Raw genomic sequence first — 20,735 nt, forward strand, 5'->3', positions numbered from 1 at the left:
GATGAGTAAAGCTGGAACACTTTGAAACATCTTCAAGAGTCAGGCTGCCCTACCTTAACATGTGAATATGCATGAGATTTCAAATTAGCACCCCCCCCTTCTCCATTTCAAATAACATCCATGCTGGCTCTTCAGCTGTCACGTACTGTGCATGTATCTGACAATAAACAGCAAACTTGTTTTCTTTTTAAATGTTCTATTATCAAGCACACAGAGCACTGATTTTACTTGCTTTTTTGTTTTTTTTTTAAGGACAGTTTCATAAATAAGGTCACTAGGGAGAGACCAAACAACCCTGTCAGACACAAGCAGTTTCTGAAGCCCATCAAGGTTGTGTTCTCTCCAGGGATGGTAAATCGCACTCATTCTCACTGTCTTGTTGTGTTTTGATCCAGGCTTAGCTTTTTGGACGATCGCTGATTTTTGCTGTTAAAGGTGACTCATGAATAATAATATGTTTTCAAGTGAGGTAAATTAATTCTTTGGCATGATGTCAATAACAACACTCTGAATAAATACAGCATTGACACATCTCCAATTTTTTCAGCAAATTGCCAGAAAGGAAACAGCTGTTGCTTTTAAAATGATTTCCAGCCACTCTGGAATGCACACAACAAATTGTAAGCACAGAAAGTATTCACACGGTGTAAGATGACAGCATGTGGAGTCATATATTATTAGCCATTGGAGAGCAGAATAGTAGAAAAGAAAGTAGACAGAGCCATAATAAAGTGCAGTGCAAAAGTCTTTAGCCACCTCTCATTTCTTTGTGTTTTGCTTCCAAGGAGCCAGACTTTGATCTTGAGCAATAGTTGCCAAGAATTTCTGAACATATTTCAAAGTTTGTCTTTGGACACTGGCTGTTTTTCCACTCAGTTTAATTCCAGTTCTTGCGCTTGACCATTTTCTGACGAACATTTTTATTTTTTGCTATGACTTACAGATCGTTTTCTCTCCGTTTTGGCCTCCAGTCCACACTGAGATGGCGTTTCCTCTCGAGGAAAACGCTCTCGAAAACGCATACATTTGAAAATGGTGCTTTCGCGTCGCAATGTGAACAGCAAAAACTGAGACTTTTTAAAAACGATGACACATTTTAGTCATGTGATACAGTCAAGTGACCAATTAAACTAAGATAGCGGAGGGCGTTATACAGCAGTTGTTTTGTTTGCTCTCAATTGTGAGATTAAAGATTAATATCAGTATGTACATGCTCCAAACAGCTGTTCTTCAAATTCTTTAATTCTTACTTGCTTTTGCAACTTTGTACTTTTGTGTTACTCGCAGCAACAACTCCACCTCATTAATAGTCCATTTAAAAACTCGGTGCTTTTCCTCCACATTTTGTTGCGACATTTCAAAGAGCTGGAAAGTAAATAAACTGCAGATAGAAATGAGGCAGGTTGAATCGTCTTACGTTTCATGCATGCGCAGGACTGGAATGTAAGCGTTTTTGGCCGTTTCAATGTGGACGCACAACTCTGTGAAAACAACTGAAAACGATAGTGTGGAGGCGAAGCGTTTTCAGACGAAAATGCCGTTTTCAAATCTATCCGGGCTTGTGTGGATGTAGCCTAGCTCAAGGGATCTACGAGAAATGCCAAGATAACCAACACGTTCTCACTCCCAAAGCGTAACATTTTACGCTAGGTGACAAATCATCTGTATATTACGCTTCCGGGCACCCAACACGTCCCTGTATTACAAGATCGAAAAAAATGAGGAAACATGAGAACCATTTGGAATGAATCTACACATGTACATTCATTTACTTAAATTCCTTTGGAAAACAGTAACTCTAACGTCATTAAAGTGCTGGTTAAGGTTAGGGATAAGGTTATGGTTTGGGATGGAATAAATGGGTGGAAGGTGTATTACCGCTGGAGCGTCATTCTACTGGATTTCATCCATAACCCGCCGCGTAGCATAAGAACGCGGAACGTCACCTTTCGCGTTCCTCAGGAAACCCTCGAGACTTGACAAATCGTCACTATATTACGCCTCGAGAGTGAGAATGAGCTGAGATAACACAGTAAAAACAGTAAAGTAAAAGTACAATGTTTGTTCACCAACAAGGTGATTCCCAGCGAGCTATTAGCTGAAAGCTTGGCATAAAGCTTGGTATGTGTGCAACGTGTTCTTAAAAGAGCTGAGGAAACTGGACAAGTGGAGGACAAAAGAACAAGTGGCAGGCGTGAAAAATTACCTTTAGCACGTGAAGAGTATCCGAAAGTCTTGTTCTTAAGAAAAAATCCAGCAAAGACCTGACGTCTTTTGCTGGGGCAAAGACCTGTGTTGGAGATCTTGTCAAACCTTGATGGAATTGTGAATGCAGAAATTTATCATCAGATTTTGATCCACCATGCAATCTAAAAACTGTCTGGTAATGACTTAACTTTTCAGCATGACAATGGTCCCAAACACACTGCCAATGCAGTAAAAGCATACCTAGATAGAAAAACACACAATGCACACACAATAATTTATGGATTGGTTTCACAAACCCTGGGCCACAGTGATAGAGAAGCGGTGTGGGATCATCTTGATAGAGAACAGAACAAAGAGAAGAGCTTCAAACGTCCTTCACGAAGCCAAGAGATCTATTCCTGAAGACTACTTAAAGAAATGACAAGAAAGCCTGTATAAGAGAGTTTAGACAGTGTTGAAGAATAAAGGTGGACAAATATTGACTTTCAAGCTCATTAGAATTGTGTAAACTCTGTTTTTACCTCATATTCTGTTTTTCCATGTATGTTTGCACACATTTCAGTAAATCATTGCACCTTTTCCTGACTGACTCGAAACTTTTGCACAGCATTGAATTGTCTTGTGGTGTTTTTGTTGTCATTATCAGCGAATGACTGATTTCTGTGACCCTGATTAGTTTTTAGCTCTTGAGTGTAAAATGATTGTCCTAGCTAGCAGCTACATCTTACTGAAAAACAACAGAGAACTGCAAATCAGAAAAGATATATAAGAGTTGATGAAATACCGCCTGACACAAGGCTTGCGGGAGACACTAAAGAATATGGTAATGTGTGTTCATACCACAACAATAACAATATAGAGGCTAAAAACCACTGGCTGAAAATTGGATGAATGCACTGTGGGTTGGGGTTTGATGGCATTTCATAAATTCCAAATTCAGTATCAAATCCACTCATCACATCCAAATTGAATCTCCGAGTTCATCCTTTTTAAATAACTATATAAATATAATAAAAGCTCTCAGGATGTTCCATTCCCCAACATAAGCAATATTTATAATATGCATTTGTCAGAAATATTGAAACAAACTTCAGCTACATTGTAGCATCCCCAGGGGTTGTTCTGGCAGGGGGCATTTTGCCTGCTGGTTTTATGTGCTGACTAAGAGTTCAGAAAGTATAGTGTATGGGATTTGTGATGTCGAAAGAGACAAACGCTCATGGCTTGTCCTGGGTGTTTTTTAAATGGCATATCTCTTCCTATAAAGCCATTGATTTGTCAATGACTTGTATTGTGGCAGAGGTACGTGCACTACTTCTACTGCAGTTTCTCAGTAAAAGAAACCTTTATATGGCTTCATTCTTGGCACTGCAGTCACAATCAGGCAGGAGCAAGACTGCATCCAAACATATTGAAAGGATTCTTGTTATGTATGGTACACATTTTCCCGCATTCATGTATTTGGTCACGAGGGCTTTCTGCCGAGAGGGGTCTAGAGCACATTAAAAGTTGCTGTAGGGTGTGTTTTAATCAAAAGCATTTTCCCCCCAGTCAAAATTGAACCATTTTGTTTTGTTGTCTAAATTAACCATAATTAAAAGAAACTTCATATGTTCATAATAATAATAACTTCATAATCACTTCTGAACTAGAATCCATATCTCCTGGGTGTAAATCCTGTGTTTAACCCAGTCATCCTGTGCAGCCTGCTGCCTCTGCGGCCCTTCTGCCTCTGGTACACTTTTTCTACTAGGTCACCTGACTTCCTGAAGGCTTTCTGGCAGGAAGCCTTGAAGACAAGTTTCTCCCACCAGTGGCATATCTTGGAAGAAAAGTTTGTCAGCACAAATGGTATTTTCCTTTCATTTTAAGTCTAATTCATGTTATTCATTCACATTACGCAGAACTGCTTTCCAAGTCAGACTTAATGATGCACCCCAGTAAGTAAAAATCCACAATTTCCTATTGGCTCATATTTCTAAAAAGTAATTTTACACTATTTAATCAGAGATGTGTAAAATTGGTCTTTTCTTCACTGGATTCCACTCACTGCTCTCAGGTAAAGACAAACTAATTAATCTGTAATCCATGACAGGCTGTATTTTATTGAGATGAAGTCACACACAGTGATTCTTCTCCACTCTGCCAATATCCACACCTTGAGTAAAGTATAATCTGCAAGGAAACCGTGCTACAACAAAGATGCAGATTCTGGAGAAACCAGCAAATATACAGTCGGCTTCCTGCCCTCTTCAGTTAAATGTGCTTGGTAATTCATCTTGTTGAATGTTGCTCATCTTTTATGTATATAGCTTTGCTGCGTTGTGTATTTTTGCTTTTTCTTCAGTGGCTCAGGGGATATCAGTGTTGCCTCTCAATAACAACACCCCTGTTCTGATTCACATGGTGATTTGTTGTTGTAGTTTTCTCTGAGTTCAGACTTCTATTTGATGGATTGCTGTGAAATCTGCTACAGATAAATTAGCAAAATTAGCATGCTAGCATGCTAAGCTAAAGCTAGTTCCAGGCTCAATCAACAGTATCCTGCATCAATCATGCACTCGTAGTCACTTCAATCTATTTGCTTGAAGTTTGTCTCCATTAGTCATAATTAATCTGTGGCTCCCTCCCAACACGTTCCCTGTGGTTAGTGGCTCCACAGGGCGCTAATGCGCTAATGCATCTGCCACAGCCCCATGAACTCAGGCTCGGCCACCAAATGCTTACCTGCTCCAGGAGAGGGCCCAGTCTCTCATTTTCAGGCAAGCTTACCAAGCCTCAAACTTTTAGCTTTATTGGAAATTTCTGAAAAATGTCACACAGTGTTTGGTCCAAGCTTCTAAAAATGTGAGACTCTCCTCAGGGACAGTGTTTTGTGGACCAAACAAGACATGAAGCAGCTTCATTGTGGACTGGCAATGTGAAATGCACTACACACAGTCACACACACGCCCAGGTCTTTGTCTTCAGATGCCAAGTTTATTTATTGTTGTTTGTTATGACCGACCACAGTCTAACAGCTGTCGGTCTCAGCTGATCTCCAGCCCTCCTCCGCTCCTCTCCCGACTCACTATAAAGGGGAAGGAAACCATCATCAGTCCAAAACGCCATCAGCTGTTCTCACCTGCGTCTCCAGCACCGCCCCGTTGAGCTCACCGCACCACTCCTCCCCTGCAGCCGCGCCCGGGACCACACCTCCGCCACAGGCAGAAATTCTCTAAATAATCAGTCAATTAACAGGCGTTTCACCCATCAATTGAAAATAGTTATTCGTTTTTCACTAGCTTCTCAAGAGAAAACAGCATACAGACAATCAATGAATCTTCTGTATTTCACTTAAGTATTTAAATTCTGAACAATCGTCTGATTTAACTTATTTATTCACCCATTATTTATTCAGCGAGTTACTGAACTAGCGGCAGCTCATCACTCACAAGAACACCTGGTTTTCATGAAACACTTGATTCTATCCAACTCACATCCAGCAAATTAAGTTTGTTTGAAGTTCAAACAAGGAAAATGAAGTGATGATTTAGGTGTTTCAGTTGCTATTTGTCGGCTGACACGAAAAAAAAAAAAAACCAAGACCATTAATGCCGCGTCAACAGACAGTGCAGATGGGAAATACATTAGATTGTGCTCCTGTATATCCAATGGAAACATAAAAGGAACAACTGAGTGCCCTTCATAACAATAGACAGTTTACAATGGCCCAGGGGGATGGTGACACAACAGGGGAGAGGAGACACAAGTGTCTTGATTAGTAATACTAATTATCATCAGACCGTTAGCAAAGACGAGAGAGCATTAAGTTAAATGGCCTGCTCCAAATTCTCTTTGTCTCAGCAACATAAATAGCTCGACGACAAATCAGATCTTCATCTTTTTCTCATTCTCTCTCTCCCACTCCCCACTTTCGCTCCCTTTGAGGAGAACAAAATGAGTCAAAATCTTGTTCGTTACAATCAAATCAGACAACATTAAATTGTTCGCCTATTAAATCAGCCCTTTATCAGACGAGATATTTTCAGTACATAATTCACAAAATGAAAACCAAGTTCACACGAACGCAGGTCTCTGCAGACCAGGGAATGGACTCCAGCTCTGCTGCCACACTTAGATGATAATTATAGTATATATTGTCACAGTGGATGCATCCTGACAAAACACAAACACACCATATGCAGATTGGCCAGTTTAACAGGCTGAGGATAAATCAACATTTAGTGTGCAGCAACGCTGGAGAAATATTTATCCTGGAGGACAAATGATGTGTGTGACAAAGCAGCCATATTGGGCGAAGTAAATAAGGCAGATTAACCGTTCTGTTGTTCTGGTGATGTTATGTTCCCAGACATGTTCTAGTAGGACAGATGGAGGCAGTGAGACATACAACCCTCATTGTTATCACAGACTGGGCAAAGCTGCATTAGAATTAATTAAACAAAAATAAACTCAGCATGAGGAGGGCTTCATTACTTATCATGCAAGGACCTAAAATGAGAATTAAAAGATCAAAGTTATTACAGTTAAGATGCAGAGAGAGTAGAGTATTCACAAATAATAGTTTTTTTTGCTACTGCTGTATATTTGACCTTATGTGTCAATACAAGATAGCCTGTACAGCTGTCACCACCTTGGTATTTTGGAGCCAGAATAAGAGATGCATTTGGATGAGAGGGAGAACCCAGCCATGGAGGGGCCACAAGCCAGTCCTTCTAGTGCCCAAACCACCAGATAAATGGGCAGGGTTGTGTTCAAAAAGCGCATCCGGCATAAAACCTTTGCCAAATCAAACATGCGGATCATCAAGAATGAGATTTCCATACCAGGTCGGTTAGGGCTTGGGTTAACAACGACTGCCTCCGGTGCTGTTGGCCAACAGGGTGGCAGTGGAGACTGTTGGCTGAAGACAAAGGAGGAGGACAGGGGGAAGGCATGTCCAGAGGCAGCAAGAAAGAAGGAAAGGAAGAAGTTCTTTGACTAGTAAAGGGAGAGAGCTGCCTGATAAGACAGAGAGAAAGAAGGAAGATAGATATATTGCGTGGTCAGGGGACCTTGTGGAAGGGAAGCAAGGCCAGGAGTACTGGAGGTGGACTCAAGCTGTTCTACCATGGTGTAGCTAGTGTGGTGATTGGATTGCACGTCAATGGATGTGTAGGTAAAGGGACCAGAGATGATGAGGTGTTGGGTAGGTGTGGAGTTAAGGAGAAAAATGCAGACGGGCAGGTGATGGTTGATTGTGGATGAGAATATCAAAGGGAGACATCACGTTGAGCGTTTTGGAGACCTTTAGAGAGGCAAGGTGGGGATGGCTGTGACATGGTGGCCAACGGATGTTGATGATAGAGCTGCCAGGAAGACCCCAGGGCAGACACATGGATGTGATAAAGGAGGACATGCGTAGGGTTGGTGTGACAGAAGAGGATGCCAGAGATAGGGTGAGATGCCGAAAGAGCCGAAAGAAAAAGGAGATTTGGATGAGAGGGTGGATACAAAGTTGCAGTTATGCTAGCATGACACATTCACAGACTGCAAGGATGTATCACACAGCAAGAGATCTTCTAATTACCGCTAAATAATATATCATTGAAATACTAGAATTTGACTCATAAACGGTGGAGCAGGCTTATTAGACGGGGTGTTAATTAACCAAACGAGCCATATTACTTGCTTGATTATCACCTTAAAAATGATGCATCATCACTAGCAACACAAACATGGTGAAGAGGTCCATTTCAGTTCATTCAGTGAGCCTAGATGAAAGCTAGAAGACTGCTACCTGTTTGTCAAAGCAGAGACGCCTGTAATGGTAACATTAAACATTCCCAAGATTTAAACAGGTGTGTGTAAAACTATTCAACCCTATAGATTATATAAATCACCCCAGATTATTTAATGCAAGTATTGTTATAAATTAAATTACTAATGACTAATTGGCTCTTTTCTCCTTTCTCCTGTTTTTTTTAGAGCTCTACCACTGTTTGCTTTAATTCCACAATCCTACTGTGTCACAAAAAGGGTGCGAGTTGTTTTTTTCTCTCGCTCTTTTATTTCTGTCAGACAAGTCCGTCTCATATTGATGTCAATCCATTGGTAAGGTCTAGCCAGTCGAATGAAAGGTCAGAAGACAGACTCTGTATTCCTTTTCGGTAGCAACCAAAGCCACCCACATGTAATACTGTGCGCTGCATTATCAATCCTGATGAAAAGACACGAGGCAATCTTTCATCTCACCTGGGAAATGTCATCTCTTTCAGCGGGACCTTGCCTGTGCTGAAGTTTGTTTGTTATTTCTGTTTACTGATCGTCCGCTGAAAAGATATGTGTTTCCTTGAGGGATTATTCAAATTAACAGAGTTGAAAATGATCAAGTGGTATTTGCTTCTTTTTTTTAAAATTCATGCTACATACCTTTGATTGGCTTGGGCTGAGCACACTGTGACATAAAACATAATGCCTTTTCTAAGTGAATATCATATATTTCCCATATGAAATAATGCACACGCGAGCTTTAGCAGCATTTACCTTCAAGCAAAGATCAGGCTGAGAGCCTGAGACACAGATCAGTGGAGGAGTCTCTGGGGAAAAGTAAGTCTCCCTCCTGCTCCCAATGATAATAACATCCATGGTTACAGAGTCGAGAATGCAAAGATATCACTTTCTTTCTTCTTTTAGGGTCTCTTACACACACACACACATGCATGCACGTGTATATATATATATATATATATATATATATATATATATATAAACATTGCAATTACATTCATTATTACCATAAAAACAATCTCTGTGTATATTCACACACCAGAGGGACCTATCTAATCGAATCTATTTCCTTTGCAGATGATGGATTCACCTTCTGTCATGGTGGATGTTGTCACATTTCCATGCTGGTGGAAATATGGTTTTATTTCCCGGCTTATCTCGACTGCCTCTACCTCATCTGCTCCCTGTTCTCTCAGCATCTCACACCCGTCTCTGCCTCTCTCTCTCTCTCTCTCTCTCTCTCTCTCTCTCTGAATCTCACTAACATTACCACCAGCAGCAAAAAATGATGGTAATTGGCCATTTTGGACTTGGACAGCTGCTAACATGAAAGCAAAAGTGGCTTCAGCTTGGAGTGCTGGGCTCTATAACCTCTTCAACAGTTTTCCCCCTAATAACCAGGATATCTCTTTCCTCTCACATAACCTCAATAAGAATGCATGAAAAGATGAATGTGGAACCCAGGTAATACATACAGGACACACAAACACACATGTGAGAACCATCTCTACTGGTTTTGCTCCGTCTTGGCTGATTGGAACTGAGAGCTGAAACAGAGGTATGTCTCCCCATATACAGATTAAAAAGCCTCTTATCTTGCTTCTTAAAGCCTTTAAGCAAGGACGATGTGCTTCACTGAATTATAAACGAGAAAGTTCCACTTGACTTGTAGTTTTTAATTTAAACCAAGCCATTACCTAACTTGCATCAATTAGGCATCCTTGGATTCTATGGAACTGACCAGGAAAAAAGTGGCAGATCATGTTACTGTTATTTTTCTCAACATTTTTGCAAACGTGCAAAGCAAATAAAATGATTTCACAGTGTTACATGGGAAAATCATGATATTGAATGGAGGGATTCCACTGTTTTGAAGAACATCCCGAGGCTCGGTACCTTGTAACAGAGATCCAATCAATGCCTGTGGCTTTAATCACATCTAAGTTTAATGCTAGCCACATCTCTGAGGTCTAATGCTTTACTTTCACACCAAATTACTTTTTAGCCCAGGGCACATTTTCTGAAAAAAAAAAAATGTATCTGTGGTCACAGCTTGAACAGTACGGCCATGATCCATTGATTGACACACGGCTAAAGGCTGAATCCCACTGGAGAGGATTCCTTGTAAAGCACATACAGTATGTGTGAAACAGTGTGTCTGTTTCTGTGGAATTACTGCACATATTTATTACAGAGTACGGTGCCCAAAGCCTTACGACAACTTTTTTTCATTTACAGCGAGCCTAGATTCAGGTGCAGACTGGTGCTGAACACAATCACAACCCCTTTATCAGGTTTGGTAGCAGTTTCTTATTGAACCTCCAACAATTGCCAATAATCCGATGAGAGAGTGAAATAAACCTTGGAACTCTGGTAGTTAATTAAAATCCTCATTGGAAATTTGGTTCATTTCATTTCATCATTTTAGATCCATTCCTCCAGTTTCACTTTATCATTCTGATTCCCCTGAAAACTGGATTTGCCTGTATGGTATTACTCCTGAAATAGACAATATTCTCAAATGCATTGTATATCTGATTTTTAATAATAAAGGATTGTCTTGTAATCCAAAGCAACTCACGAGATGAAGCGCCATGCTTTAAAAGAACCAGAGTGCCATCATGTGGAGGACATATTTAACTGCAGGGTGCTGTGTGGACTGCATTATATAAAACTGTTACACTATTACAAGTATTTACAGGAATGACAGCATATTTCAGTGACCTAAGTTATTGTTTTTTGAAACTGTGTATTTTCTGTTTAGAGACTTGATTTAGTAGAAGAAGAAAAAAACATCCCTCATGTCCCTGGTGTAAAAAGAGGACAGTTTCAGTTGGTTCCTCCAGATGTCTCTCTTTACCCAAGTGTATTTGCATATTTGGGAAATCACACAATTCCAAACAGTGAGGATCTAGGGGATGGACAGTTGTTCAGATGGCACTGAGTGTACACAAATACATGCAAAGTCCAGAATATACAATGTCTGTCCATTTTCCATATATTGTAAATACTGGTATGTTGGCATTTGCACATTTATGCACTCTTCTCAGTGCCAAGAGCTGAACCATGTTCTGCTATTGTAATCTAAGGGTCTGCTGTGGTTATAGAAATAGCACACAGAGCTGGGTTGGCCCATAGACATAAAAACTGCAACTAAGTGAATAAAAATACAATTTTTAGTTTAAAGAAATGAGGCGGGTGTTAGAATTCCAGACAATACTTAGTAAGTGACTACCAGATAAGCAGCATTTGTTTTTGGATCAGTTTTGTGGGATTACAAAAGAATAATTTTGTTATGCTACTTATAGAGGCATCCTTTTACCACCTTCCTTTATACAGAGTATCTGATGATTGGAAGATCACTTCCATGTATTTCCCTTTGCCAGGAGACAGTTCACAGAAAGCTGAGAGGACACAGGGAGAAGAAAGGGAGATAAATGATAGGCCTCATTATAGAGCTATTGTTTCATATCTGTTAAAAACACAGTTGGTTAAACTTGATTTCAACAGCTAAACCAGCACAGCGGACACTGACCAGAAACAATGACGTGGTCAGAGGTCAACATTCATCACGGAGATAAAACAGACAAGTCTAAAAGGACTTTTCCAGTGATGACTCAGTGCGAGGAATGCCGGTTTACTATCAATCATGCTACTGATCGTGTAGGAGATCTCGCCTAAGATCTCAGGCCTTGACTCAGCTCAGCTGTACTGACACATTGTGCTGAGAAGATGCAGAATGATCTTCAAAGTTTTTATATCCTTTTGTTCTCCTCAGCCCTCCTCTGATGACTCTAATCCCACCCTTCTTTTCCAAAGTCCCCTGGGTTTTCCCAGTCAGAAACACTGCTCTCTGAAGAATTTGGAAGCACCCAGATGAGTGGAAATGGTGCCAGGGTGCTTTTCTGTCACTTTTACTGACCCAAAAACACAGCCAAGTTCAGTTCACCCCGAGGGCCCGTATAGAAAGTTACAAATAAACAACGCACTGATAAAGAACTGGGGTGAATATCTGCATCATCGAAGTTTAGATTTTTGACAGCCACAAAACACAGAGATGCAGGAACCTACTGAGCCACATGCAAAACTAGGCCGGACAAATGCTGAATGCTAAAAATGCCGAAAATGCCAAAAAACATTTAATGTTTTATGAAGAAAGTCCATCCAGAGTGCACTTATGACTTAAATTCCTAAAAAATCTGCTGTTTCCTCCCTTGCTCTAAAACAGGAAGTAGAACTGTGCTTGCCTTCCGCTCGTCTTGTTTATTGGAACCCGCCTTCCTGTTTTCAGATTCATCCTGATAATGGCTGAAAGTCCCCAGCTGAAAGCCTCCCTCTCTCTCTCTCTCTCTCTCTCTCTCTCACACACACACACACACACACACACACACACACACACACACACACACACACACACACACACACACACACACACACACACACACACTGTCAAATCCCCCTCATTCCTTTTTTTCCCTCCCTCCCTGCACCTCTTTCTCCCTCTTGCTGTCTCTCAGATCACTGCTAGATAAGTCATTTTGTGAGACCTTCCAATCACCAGCAACATTCAGACCTTTCAGCACATTCCAGCTGTCCGTATGCGTGTGCCAACTGAGGTGGTATTTATGTGTGTGTGTAAGTGTGCAAAAAAAAAAGTCCCATGATTGATTAACCCAAAGTGATTGGAAGGTTCAAAGAGTCAAATGTCAAAGCGTTAGCTTGTAGGATGAGCTCAGATGTGTGTGTGTGTGAGTGAGATCTGGGGATTGTGCCATGTGCACCCAAGCCAAGGAAATATGCAGGTCAGTGCAGAGGGAATGTCAGGAATGTCAGTGTAATTCAAACTCTTGTCTGCCACCGGAGGCGAGTGCTACCTGGAAATACTTTTTACACCAAAAGTGGGCAAATATGGGTGTGTGACTTTACATCAGAGCATGGTCATGCATAAGGAGTGTTATACACGGTCGTGACAGCCCACTGGCTTCTCCTGCCAGCAATCGGCGCCATCTAGGGACATGTGCTAAAGTTCCACAGTGTTTTCCAAACACCTGCACCGAAAAACAAGATTTCCCCGACTTCCCAGCTGTTCTCACATGACCTACACCTCCCAAATCCAGTTCCCAAGCTTTTAGTAAGCCTTTCATTTGATATCACAACATATCGGCCAACCCCTCCCTCCCTCCCTCCTTCCCTTCCCTGTCTGTCTGGCTTTTTCACGGCAGCCTGTTTTCACTCAGCGGCTTTGACAAACACTGGCGAAATAATTACAGCTGGGCCTAAACTGGGTTTGTCTCCAGTAATCTCCACCAAAAACCAATGAGTGCGGACCGTGTCATAGGAAGAGGAGGAAGAGGCTGATTGTTCTGAAAACGAGAAGCCAGTGACATCATTTCAAAGAGCTCTGTTCCGAGTGTTCAACACTCGGGGTAAATGGGCAACAAAATAAACTCGCTGTAATGCACGCAGCTCGCCAGACACCAACAGAACTTATCATTTCAGGCAGAAGCCCATCTCAATTCATCGCCCATTTCCCCGCTTTCTTTTCCCTCATACAAGATGCTGCTTTAATGAGTTTATTTTCCAAAGATCAGAGGCTGCTTTTTCTGTCTGTACAAACCAGATCTGAGCTGAAACATTTGTCCCGTTTCAGCCAGGATGTCTTTTGTGATGGCCCGGGGACAGCAGGAAGACTGCTTGGGGTTCTGAGGAAGTGTGAGTAAGGGGAGGGAGGAAAGGAGTGAGGGACTGGAGGCAAAGGAGAGGAACAAAGACATAAGTTAACTTTATGAGAAAAGATGAACAGAACACATAAGAAATGACAGAAGGCATTAATTTAAATCAGTCAAATGTAGCTTTCTATATGTATAGTATAAAAGGGGGGGGGGGGGGGGGGGGGGGGGCAAGCCATTAGCTCGGCAAATGAAGACGTGACCTAAGATGCTCCATCATAAGAGGGGGTCATATGAAGATGAGGTGGCTTTAATTCGCAGTGACAGCTGCTTATGAGTTATCTGGGGAAGTGTAGCATGTAAATCACCGTCTTGCTGCTACTACAACCGCTACACCCTGGAGCACTCCAGGGACAGCAGAGGAGAGGAGTACGGCTCCATGGGCAAGCAAGGGAAGCATGGACACGCAGAGATATTTACATACAGTCAGACAGACTTCCTGGCATTGTCAGCCCGAGAGCGTTGATGTCAGATCCACTCCTTCCTGTGCAGAAGGGAGAACGCTATGCGATGACAATGGGCCCAAAAACAGGACAAAGAGGAAATGTTTAAATTTAGGCCCCCTTCTTCCACCATCTCCTCTTTCACGGCTATGGAGCTCTGGAGCTGTTTAGTTTTGTGAATTCCTTCAGCCCCCCCACCACCACCACCTCCCTGCCTCTCCAGAGCTCCCTCTCCCCATTGTGTCATTTCAATAGAAGGATTTTCACATTCAGAGCAAATCCCAAAGGAGGATCAGCTAGTGAGACCAGAGTTCAGTCAATCACTTGTTTTCACTGATGTTCCTTTAGAAATTATAAGTGCTTTCTCATAAACCCACCCAACAAATAGAAGAAAAGAGAAAAAACAAAAACATACATAAGTATGTGCTTAAAAAGCGAGTGGAAAACAGATGACGGGTTTTAAATGAGCTGAAGACTTAAAATGGGATTAAAAATGTGATAAATATTATTTATAAAATGAAATGTTTCCAGCATAATTTAGCTCTAAACGCGTTGTTATGAGCCTGTTTAACTCAAATAATTACAGCTGCTCTGCTGGTGTGCAGGCATGTGTGTCTAGGTGTGTGTGTGTGTAGGGGGTGTTGGTGTGTGTTTCTCTGTCTGCGTGAGAGCTTTATCACAAATCAGAGTGTCGGCGTCTGTAGAAGCTTACAGGGCAAGAGTTCACCGGTTTGTCCAACTCGTTCTCGGAGTCTTGAGGATAGCGGACGGACTTTACAAGCCCCAAAACACACGTGATCGGCAAAGGAGTCGCTGCAGTCCACGACTTAACTCATGGATAAAAGTTAAGCCCGCAGAGGACGGCGGATAAGTCTGGCTGACGTTAATAGCGACTGCTGTTATTGAATTTGACGACAGCAGCGACGATGCCTGTTTGACACGGAGGGGGGGAAGCTTTCTGCTTTCAGGTACGTTGTGAGCTCCAACAGCTAACTTCTCTTCAGGAAGACTCGGGAATTGTAAGGGAGAAGAAGACAGTTCGTTTTTCGCGGGTGTTACTTGACAAGCAAGTTTATGAAGTTCGTGAATTTCACAGCAAAGCCCACATCGGCTGACTTTTGCGCTATTTCCTTGTTTTCACTTTTTAAAACACTTTTAAGGTGGTTAAAAACTTAAAAGCCCGTTTTACACTTCAGCCTAGCGTTAGGCAAACGTTAATTTTATGACGCCATTTTTTTTAAATGACTTAAACGCCCAGTGCGGCAGCCGTCTGTCGTTCACTGACAGCGGGGTAGAGCGAGCTGCTGGTGCCCTTAAAACTTTTGTGACACGATAAATACTGAAAGCCAAAACTTAGTGTATATCTCATTACAGTATAACTACCAAGCAGGGTGTATAACACTGAGCAAAACTCATAATGCTGCTATCAGAGAATAACAGTCTTTTAAAGCCATTTAAAAAAAAAGTACATGCACTTTTCTGTTTAAATGCTAAAATAAATACTAGCTAATGTGTGTAATTAGACAGCGCTTGTAAAACTGTCATTTCTTCTTTTTCTAATTATTATTTTTTTTTAAACTTTTTGCGCAGCTACTGTTTATTTAAATAGCCCTCTGAAAGGCTTATCAGTAAATTGAATTGTAAAATTGTGCTGAGAGGCCAGCTTAATTGAAACGCATCTTTCGTTGTGATCTGAGGGAACAACAAAGATTTGTGCTGGGGGGCCTCCAATTACACAAAATGCTTCCATACATTTAAAGGGATTACAGTAGGAGGGGGTGCTATTAGCATGTGGTGGGTTCGCTGTGTCACCGAGCATCTTCTTCCTCAGAGGGAGCTTATCTGAGCTCTGATGATGTCACAGCTGGAGCGGGCCTGAAATAACCACACATCTCTGTAGTGGGTGTTTCCATGACAACACATCCTCTCGGTTTAAATGGTGGATGGCAACTGTGTCTGAAATAATTACTTTGAATAATATGGGCAAAATACTGGGAAAGTGGGGCGCTGGGTGTTGACTTGTTGCACAGACGTCTGACTCTCGCAATCACAGAATGAGACTTTGAATACTGTCATTGTGTTTCAGTATTTAAGCTCATTGTATTGGTTATTCTTGAATGTTTGACCTGCGAAAAAAATTCAGTTTATTTAATATCCTCCTCTGATATTTCCCACATTTGTGGTGCCCATCTACAGGCAGGCATTCTGAGCGAGTTACATTGGAGTAAGGATGATATAAAATGACAAGACAGTCAGTTTAATGTCAAACTCCTGAATAAAAATGTGGTTTTGTTCCTCTAGGTGATTGAGAAAGGGAAGGGCCTGAAACATGATGTCCATTGGAACTGATAGCTGACACCGTAGAATGAGAGAGGATGGAGCAGACAGGCAACCCTGCCCTTGAGAGCAACAACCCTAATGGGTTTGTCAACCGTGTGTTTAATGTTTCTCTGGATGTGGAGAATGAGACCAGCAGTGTTTATATTCAGGAGACTGGAACAGGGCCTGCAGAGGGGCAGGGAGAGACCCAGGCTGCCTCTTCTCAGACCCCTGTCAAGGACAGACAGGAGGTCAACAGGAGGCCTCGTGCCACAGGGGGCATCTGGAAGATCCTGAACCGAAAGCGAGCTGTCTCAGAGCTGGAGAGGAGACCCCACTCCATGATTTTGCCAGGGGAGGCTTCCATCCCGAAACTCTCATTCGCTGACAAAGTTCGATCCTTCAAGAAGCTTAAATCCCCAGCTGTATTCAGAGGGAAGGCAGGGAAATTGTCCACTGCAAAGTTTACCAGCTCTTTGGTGGATGAGGAGTCTTTCTGCCGCGATATTGGCACACCTCAGCAGCCCAGTGGTGGCACGCTTAGACAGCGTGGCCAGAGGCATTCGTATGCTGGCTATACAGCACAGTTTGACTGTTTGTTTGAAGACATTGACCTCTCAACTTCTATGGATGGCCATCAATCCACTGTAACGGGCGAGGCTGTGACTCAGAATGGCTGCAAATCATCTGAAAAAGTTTCCTATACTAAAAGAAGCCACAACAATTCAGCCAACTGCAACAAAACTGCTGCAGCTTGTGAAGAACTAAGCACTAGAGATAGCTCGAGGACCCACCGGAGTGGAGGAAGGAGGCACAAAGATGTGTGGAGTTACCTGAGGAGGATTTCCCTTTTGGGGAAGACCAATCCTGTGTATTCAGAGAGGAGCTTTGACTCTGAGCTTCCCTCTCTGGACAAAACAATAGACTCAGACTATGGCTCTGTGGACTTTGAGAGTGTCAGAGACTTTCAGCCACCTCCCCCAAAACAGTCGGACACCAAGGGGCACTTTGGTGGTCTCTTCAAATTTTTCAACAACTTTGCAGAGACAGCTAGACGATGGCGAACAACATCACGCTCCTTCTCTCCTCCGGAGGGGGAGAAGACTCCGATGAGCTCCCCACAGGCCCCACAGCGCGCAGTGGACAATGTTCACAGTGTGTCTCTGACACTTCACAATGAAGGACTTCCAACATCCCTGCCTACCCCTTCATCACCAGTCACTAGTAAATTCTTACACTCCAATAGCTTTGATGGTGACACTCCAGCACCTGTGACAGGTGGACGATCACCTACAGTGGTCCTTAAAGCCTTTAGGCCCTGCTCAGGACCTCAGGCTGTCAATGGTTTTCAGAGTTTTGAAGTTACAGACAAACCTGCTGACAGAGAGACAAACCTCTGGTCCGAGGCCATAGTAGAAAATCATGTCCCTCATTTAAGCTTAAACACGGAGGCTGAAAGTGAAGCAGAAGTTGAAAGGGACCAATCAGATTCTCTCTGTCAAGAGGAAAATGTAGCGGGACAGACAGGAAATGAGCAGGATTCCCAAGATGCTCCGCTTGACTCCCACCCGATACAGGAAGTGAATGTCCAATCACAACAAGGTGATAAAGAGAGCACAACCAATAGCGTACCAGCATCAGATTCCACAGAGGAAATATTTAAGGTAGGTAACTTTAAATAGCCAATGAGCCACCAAATTCAAATGAATGCATTCAGTAAACAAGTGTGTACTTTGTGTTGTTAAACCACCTTTGTTTTTCTGTTATTTTTTAGAGAAAGGCATTTTCATGTGTAAAGGGTCACGTTTTTATGCCATAACTACATTCCATTGCAGGCTTTTATTCACAATATTAACACTGCCAGAAGCATGCGACATGTCATTACTTCATAAATGCTGAAAATATCATTTATGTAACTGCTTTAATCATGGTCATTCTTTTGCTTCTGAAAAAAAACAAACGTAGAAGCTAAAAGGGACCAGGGGTGATTTGGTTGCATGCAGGTAGCATACGTGTCAGAAAAAAACAAAAATCTTTCAAAGAGCTAGACTATGACATGATTTGGGCACCTGCTTTGCAGTTGTCCTTTTGCCCCATCTGTTGGAGAAAAGAGGAAATAGTAATTGTAAAGGTGCACAACACCATAGTGGAGGAATTTGGCCTTTTCTTGCTTAGTCGGCCTTTTGTAGCCTGCAACGAAACCCCACGTTTCCCACAGAGCCAGGCGTGTGTGTGTGTGTGGGACTGCGGCAGCCCAGAGTTCTGTGACATCCGCGCATCATGACAGCACCCTTCCCTTCTCACTCCAGTGGCAGAATTAGTCATCTCCCTTCTAGTCACAGCAACGAGTCAGGACATGTTGGCCCCAGCTCCTAATGACAAAATCAGATATGACATCTCAGTACTCAGCACACTTTCATAGGGGCTTATTATGCAAAGGCAAGGGCTTTGGGAGCATGTGTTTTGGGAAGGGTGCTAATGTTTGGTCCCACTGTAAATTAGCAGGGTTCTACGCTGATGCCACTCTTAAATGGAAAAGATAATAGGGGCAGAAGGAGGAATTAGCAGATAAAAAGAATTCATGTTTAACAGTATTACAAGATGTAACTTAACTTGAAGCCTACTGAAGAATTTAAAGATGGAAAATGTTTTGAGCCTTAAGAAGGGCAGAATTTCACTTATTTAACCCAAATCCTTTTAAAGGGCTTAGTAAACCTGCGTGTGTTTAGAGTTCTGCTTTTTGAAGTCAGTGAAAAACTAAACAAGTAAGCCTTAAAAGAGCTAGCTGAAATCTGTAGGGTGATAAATGTCAGCCTAATTAAGGTTCACAAGCCAAGTAGCTGTGGCATGAAAATGGAATAAAACACAACTTCATTTTTTTGCAGAACTGTTTGTGCCAAATGTGTACACAGATCAGCAGTAGAAGAAAAACTGAAAACACTGATTATGTATTCACACACTGACTTAACTGCAACCCACTGGCTTTGGGGGAACTTGTTTCCCTACTAATACAAGTACCATAATACTTAAAGCCTTGCTTCAAGTATTGTGGTACCTCATTAAGTGAAATTGATCTATTTAATTCAGCCGTACACTCATGATTTTGAATGTGAGAGGCTGGTAGTTACAAAGTTTTTGCTGCTGTCAGGTTTGTATCACCTGCTGTCAAGGTGATACAAACCTGACAGCAGCACAAATGTGTTTTGGCCTGTCATCAAGATAAGTTATTGAATTAACACAAGTTTGGCAAGAGCATTGCACATGGACAGCAAAAACTGTGAAGCTGTGTACACCGAGCTTTGCTAAAAAGAGCGTTACAGCTCAAAGTTGTGCCAAAATAATTTGTCACATTTACACTGCAAAGCCCTGTTTAGGGGACGTGATGGCGTGTGACAAGAAAATCCTTCTCAGTAATCACAAATTATTTAAAAATGAAATCCACATGTCTGTTGTGCTGATGTTTCCCTTGATTTGCCAACAGTCTTGGCATTCAGTTACCTACTGATCCACTGCAATTAAGCTACTGGGTAGAAACTTTAAAAATAAAAAAAAAATTGAGGTATATTTTGTTGAACCTGCAGAGACATTTTTCTCAATTCCCTACACAAGAAATGCATTGTTGCACCTTTATCTGGGCCAAACTGCTGAGTATCTGTGCCAATCGCAGCTGTGTGAGCAGATTGCCAGCCAGACAGGCTGCAGTGTAAGACAGCCTGGCCCGGCCTTGCCCCACTCGAGCACAGAGAAGACCTCTGTACCTCAGAAGCGCTTGCGCCCTCGTCCTCGCCCGGCATCAGCTGTCCTGGACCTTTGGAGACCCAACCCGGACCGAGATCTCGACAGCCATTACAGTGAGGTCGGCTCACTTTCCCGAAGGAGACGCAGGCCTGCTACCACAGTGCAACACTCTCTGGGGCAGAGAGGGATGGCTTCCCGCACCAGGCCTTGCTCTGTCATAGAAACCAGTGTTACTAGGGAGACGCAGTCCACGGAACTGCATCACAGAGTAAGATGTTAACACAGGCATTCATTCAAAAACTCACTAAAAGCAAACATATAAATATGAACATAGACACGACAAGTAGTCCCATAAATATACCAACACATGCAGCTATATAAAGTCTATGTAGGTGTGGCTATTACACATAAATATATCTCATTTTTACACTGAAAAAGGGAAAAAAGGTAGGCCAAGTCTCACTAGTAGTCTCCACCAACTCACTGACAAATATAGCACAAGCCCATAATGAATCAAAGACACACC

The 20,735-nt window shown here is 42.2% G+C and overlaps 1 protein-coding gene across 7 annotated transcripts in view; it reads left to right on the forward strand.

The window, feature by feature from the left end:
- The first annotated feature begins 14,858 nt into the window (after nt 1-14,858).
- The window catches only part of LOC102797990 (uncharacterized), a 53,694-nt gene continuing 47,817 nt past the window's right edge, over nt 14,859-20,735 (forward strand). For 6 of the 7 annotated variants that reach the window (XM_087848193.1, XM_006781758.3, XM_035910001.2 and 3 more), the window contains exons 1-3: nt 14,859-15,120; nt 16,454-18,135; nt 20,139-20,477. In XM_087848193.1, coding sequence (XP_087704319.1) covers nt 16,528-18,135; nt 20,139-20,477 — 1,947 coding nt within the window. In that variant the 5' untranslated portion in view covers nt 14,859-15,120; nt 16,454-16,527. The remainder of the gene's footprint in view (nt 15,121-16,453; nt 18,136-20,138; nt 20,478-20,735) is intronic. The other variant, XM_035910005.2, reaches the window with a different exon arrangement.

Source organism: Neolamprologus brichardi, chromosome 2, assembly GCF_056152115.1.
Source record: "Neolamprologus brichardi isolate AB-2024 chromosome 2, ASM5615211v1, whole genome shotgun sequence".
NCBI lineage: Eukaryota > Metazoa > Chordata > Actinopteri > Cichliformes > Cichlidae > Neolamprologus > Neolamprologus brichardi.